This window comes from Cariama cristata, unplaced genomic scaffold (genome assembly GCF_000690535.1).
Source record: "Cariama cristata isolate BGI_N322 unplaced genomic scaffold, ASM69053v1 scaffold12744, whole genome shotgun sequence".
NCBI lineage: Eukaryota > Metazoa > Chordata > Aves > Cariamiformes > Cariamidae > Cariama > Cariama cristata.
The window spans coordinates 1-5,808 of NW_009614711.1; the positions used below are offsets into that span (position 1 = coordinate 1).

The 5,808-nt window shown below is 44.1% G+C and overlaps 1 protein-coding gene across 1 annotated transcript; it reads right to left on the bottom strand.

Moving 5' to 3' along the window:
- Window positions 1-460: 460 nt before the first annotated feature.
- Window positions 461-3,873, bottom strand: LOC104161193 (sentrin-specific protease 7-like; the record flags this gene model as incomplete). The annotated part of the gene is made up of 3 exons (XM_009699529.1): window positions 461-576; window positions 2,934-2,998; window positions 3,676-3,873. Coding segments are annotated over 3 exons (379 nt in total), but the record flags the coding sequence as incomplete, so codon positions are not given.
- Window positions 3,874-5,808: the final 1,935 nt, after the last annotated feature.

A 5,808-nucleotide genomic window follows, 5' to 3' on the forward strand; every position in this document is an offset into this window, starting at 1 on the left:
AGTCTTCCTTTTATCACCAACGTACCTACGGAAGCTTTTCTTGTTGCCCTGGACATCCCTGGTCAGATTTAATCCTACCAGGGCTTCAGCTTTCCTAACCTGATCCCTGGCCGCTCGGACAATTTCTCTGTATTCCTCTCAGGCTACCTGTCCTTGCTTCCACCCTCTGTAGGCTTCCTGTTTGTGTTTGAGTTTGTCCAGGAGCTCCTTGCTCATCCACGCAGGCCTCCTGGTGTTTTTGCCCAACTTCCTCATTGTTGGGATGCATCACTCCTGAGCTTGGAGGAGGTGATCCTTGAGTATTAACCAGCTTTCTTGGGCCCCTCTTCCTTCCAGGGCTTTATACCATGGTACTTTACCAAGCAGCTCCCCGAAGAGGCCAAAGTCTGCTCTCTTGAAGTCCAGGGCAGTGAGCTTGCTGTGAACCCTTCTTGCTACCCCAAGGATCTTGAACTCTTACCATTTCATGGTCACTGCAGCCAAGGTTGCCCTTGAGCTTCACGTTCCCCACCAGGCCCTCCTTGTTGGTGAGAACAAGGTCCAGCATAGCACCTCTCCTTGTTAGCTCCTCTATCCCTTGGAGAAGGAAGTTATCATCAACACATTCCAGGAACCTCCTGGATTGCTTATGCCCTGCTGTGTTGTCCCTCCAACAGATATTGGGGTGGCTGGAGGACCAGGGCTTGTGAACGTGAGGATGCTCATATCTGCCTATAGAGGGCTTCATCCGCTCAGTCCTACTGGTCAGGTGGCCTGTAACAGACACCCACTATAACATCACCTGTCCCTGCCCTCCCTTTAATCCTGATCCATAATCTCTCTATCATCTCCTCATCCACCCCAAGACAGAGCTCCATGCACTTCAGCTGGTCATTGACAGAGCGACACCCCCTCCTCGTCTCCCCATCCTGTCCTTCCGAAAGAGCCTGTATCCTTCCATTCCAACACTCCAGTTGTAGGAGTCATCCCACCAAGTCTCTGTGATGCCAATAAGATCATAACCCTGCGGGCATGCACACATCTCTAACTCCTGTTGTTTATTCCCCATGCTACAAGCATTTGCATTTCAGTTGGGTCCCCGATGAAGCTGACTTACTGGCTGGAGTGGCTGGGATTCCTTTGTGCTGCTCTTCAGCTGCTCTGCTGCTGACCTGTGATCCCTCTCCAGGCTCTAGGCATCTATTGCTGGCACTGGCATCAAACTAGTAGGAGTGGGATGCATTGAGGTTCCCCTCCCACGGCAATTTTAGTTTAAAGCCCTCTTCACCAGTTTGGCAAGCCTATGACTGAAGATGCTCCTCCCCTTCTCTGACAGATGGACCCCATCAGCTCCCAGCAGACCAGGTTTCTCAAAGCAAGTCTCATGGTCTAAGTAGCTGAACGCCTGGCTGTGGCACCAGTCCTGTAACCATATGTTGATTTGCCAGATTCAGTTGGCCCTTTCAACCCCCTTCCCTTTGACTGGGAGAACTGATGAAAAAGTTACCTGTGCTCCAGAGTCCCTTACTGCCACTCCCAGGGCTCCGTAATCCTTCCTAATACTCCTCAGACTGCTCCTGGCTCGATCACTGGTGCCCACGTGAAACAACAGCAGTGGATAATAGCGAGTGGACTGTACAAGGCTTGGTAGTCTTGGTGACATCCCCAATACAAGCCCCATGTAAGCAACACACCTCTCTAGAGAGCATGTCAGGTCAGCACATGGGTACTTCTGTACCTCTCAGGAGCAAGTCGCCTACTACTGTCACCTGTCGCTTGTTCTTATTTGCGCTGGTTGTTATACATGCAGCAGATCAGGCTGCCCTACTCGGCTCCAGTGTCTCTCCTGATGTGACGGGTCTTCCCTCTTCAGTCTGCAGAGTAGTGAAGCGGTTCTGCAAGGGCACCCCAGTCTTCAGGGGAAGTCTCTTCCCCCTGCAGGTCCTTGCCACTGCAAGCTTCCATTCTTCTGCATTATTGGCCCCCCTCTCTTCTGTATGTGCCAGTGCAGGATTTTTTAGCTGTCTGGCCATCAGCTGTGGGTCCAATGCAGATTGTGCTTGGAATCAGTCATCCAGCTCCTTCTCAGCCTCCCCGATGTTATGCAGCCTTCTCACCACCCCCTGCAGGAGCTCCTCTACCTTGGCACGCCTTTTGAGGGCAGGTCTGCTGCCTGTCCCTGCCCCAGGAGAAAGGTCCAGGCACTTTCTGCAGTCTGAGGTCTGCACTGCAGTCTCTTCCTTCAGCAGCTCCATCTGGGTGGAGGCACTGGCCACCGCCGGGGTAGATGGCACAGACCTCCCAGCCGGAGCTGCAGCCTTTGCTCTCAGATGAGGGCCCACCATTCTATCTTGAGGGTCAGGCAGGATGAGTGCCCTTGACCTCTGCAGATGGTCACAGTGCCCAGTTGCTGGGTTATGTGTACAAGTCTCTCCACTCAGCTACCAGGATGTCCCTCCTTTGAAACGGCGCCTTCCGTGCCTGCACTGGAGCTGATCACCTCAGCAAGTCAAGAGTTACATACAAGAGTTCGTGTTTCTTTCTCTATGAACCCGCTACCTCCCATCATCCAAAACAATACCAAGTGGGAAAAGCAGATACTAAAAATAAATCTTAAAGGTCTTGCAGTAAAACAAAAATACCCTCAACAATCTAAACTCCCCACACTTCAGTCAGCCTAAATTTATGCAAAACTATTTATTAGCAACAAATGTAATACTTCTAAAATGAGACAGTCTAAAAAACTGTTCTAAATATCTCATTGAAATTGCAGCTTTGTCAGATTAATTTCAGCAGCAATGGGGATCTCAACAGAAAAAGAGAAAGGAATTCTTACTAATTTAGGTTCTCATTCTAAAGATCTTCATGTATCAGAATGAGGAATATGACTGACTTTTCTCAAGAATTTTTAAGATTTCTTTAACCTGGGAACTGTTCATTATTTCTGCCCTCACAAATCATTCTTCTCTTGCTATTTTCTTCCCCAATATTTCTTGCTATTTGCTCCTGTGGATACTTGCTGTTGAGCAAAGAGGCGGTCATAAAAGACAAGAGGAAACAGCTTACCCTGAACTCAACTGCCATCTTAGACCAAAACAAATGTTATATAATTCTAGTATCTGATTTCTGCTAGTTTTATATGTTAAGCATTACTGTGATACTCAGTCAACTTAAACATAGGAAAAAAAGAGGAAAAGTAGATATTAAGCAATGACAGGACACACACATAGCCCTTAAACAACAGCACTCTGTTGGGACTGAGACCACTGGTGGATTAATGTGAAAAGAAATGAACTACCACAGAGAATAATATGGAGAAATTTTGAAAAAGAAGTTACTCGAAATCATGCTACAACACATTAACACCAAGAGGAAAGCAAGATTTTGGTTCTGAACACAAAACCAACTTAAATGTGTTTGAATTACTTGGCCATCTTCACAAATCAAAACACTGATCTATTGCAAATCAAAATTCCTTCTATGAAAGAAAAGTAGCCTATTAACATCAGGTACAGCAAATCAGAATAAATGCAACGTTAGAACGGCTCACTGGAGCAGCATGTGAATGTGCACTCAGGAAACTAATCTCCTGCTTCAAGGCATGAGTATAACAAAAATTGTTTCAGGGAAATTCTTTTCCATTGCAAAGTTATGTCATTTCAGGAAGACTGGCAAAATCAGCAGTGAGTAACATACCTTTCAGACAGAAAAGAACTTTCATGAGGAGAACTTAATATTTGACATGTCTGTAGGCTGGCAACAGATGATGAGGGTAGTTGGCCCGATTGTAATTTGTCAGCAGCAGATAAATTTGCATCAATTATTACGTGGCTGTCTATGTATTTTCTTCCAATTTTCGTCCTCAGGACATTCGTCAAGATAACTTTGGGTTGCCTGCCATATATATAACAGTAAATCATAAATACTGCACTGAAATCTAGAGAAAGAAACTTCTTGTTAAATTCATGTATCTTAGAGGCTTGATAATCAAACATCATTACCTGCAGTCCTTTAGAGACAAAACAAAATCCCACTAAGGAACTTAAAATCCAAGATAAGCAAATAAACACAAAAAAGCAACAAGAGATCAGGGTAAGAAATGCTACCCATATAACTTCACCTTAGCCAGATACAGTTTACACTGCATTGCCTCTAACACATCACCTAAGTAGCATTTAAAAACTGGTAAATGTTTATTTCTAAATAGCTTTCATGCAATATCTGTATACATTTCTCAGAACTATGGAGCAAACAATCCTGATTTTCCTGTGAACAAGAAGCCTCCAGTAAAATAGACTGAATTTTCTCAAGCACTTAGTCAACGGGTAGAAAGACAGCACATACACAAAAAAGTAGCATTAGATTCTGTTCCCCTCCTGAACTTCAGGTAGGATTCTACATAATAGCAATAGCAAGGCTCAGAAAAACATCCCCAAGTGTTAGAAGAGAGAAGCATCAAAAATAAGCTAACCAGAAATATGAAGATGCAATGGCCCACTTAAGTGCACATATGTAAGAGCGGCACAACTTATTTCATACAATGCCACTGCAGCCAGGTTGCGGTGTAGCCCTTGATTTACCCACTTAGTTTCTCAAACTCGGATTTAAATTCTACCACTGCAATTTATATTGGATTAGGATGTAATGTCATGGCATTTTTTAAATCTGTTATGAACAACATTGTCTTTTGAGTATCGACTGCGTAATTCTCCTGTTGTCTGCATTCATCCACAAACCACATGCCAGCACAGACTGTGTCATGTCTGGTGAGCACTCACATCTCCTCTTGCACTGAGCTGTAAATTTACTTTTAATGAGGAGACTACTTACAGACAAGGTGTTGCAGAGGCACAGAGGTAATATGCAATTAGGGTATGATTGAAAGGAAAAGTCTAATAGAGAAGAACACCGTAGTCTGGATGTAACCTCCAATAAAGGAGGTCCCTAAAGTGTTTACCATCAGAAGCTGAGAGAGAAAACCCAGTGAAGAAAGCATTCACTCTAGCCATACTTTTCCCTGGCTATCTGCGATTGACCACTGCTTTGGAGGGAGGAAGATACTGGACTTGATATGCTTTTCTTCTGACCTTTTATGCAAGTTGTCCTATTTTCATGAGTAGTCTGAAACGGTAACAGTGAAAATACACCTTGATACTTTCTCTGAGAAAAGAGGGCACTTAAATGCAAGCGTGTTCTTTTCACAAGAAAAAAAACAACCAACCTCAGACATTTTGAGAGTTCAACGGCTGAATCAGAATTAATTGGTCTTGTCAGTACCGGTCTATCCAGAAACTATCTGATCAGACAACCCACTAAAGCGTGCCTGGCACCATCTCTCTCAATGGTTATCAAAAGGAATCAGGTACAAGGGAATTCAATCAAGTCAGATGACATGAAAATGAGAATATAGCTCATGAACAAGACAGCTGTGGTACAACAAAGAATACTTTCTCATGAAAAAACAACTGCAAGGAAAATTATTTTGTTTAGTGACACAAGGCGAAGACAACGTACCTTTTAGACAGAAAAAGGCTTTGGAGAGTAGGGTTTAAAATCTGCCATATCTTTAGGCTGGCAGCAGATGATGAGGGTGGTTGATCTGACTGCAGTTTGCCAGCATCAGAAAAATTAGCACCAGTTTTAGGTTGCACCTGTGTGTATTTTCTTCCTATTTTCGTCCTCAGGACATTCGTCAAGATAACTTTGGGTTGCCTGCCATACATATAATAATAAATTAATAATAGGGTGCCGAGAGCTTCTTAAGTCACATGAATTCAACAAAGCTTTTCTATGAGTTTACAGTCTCTGCATCATACCTTGTATCTTCAG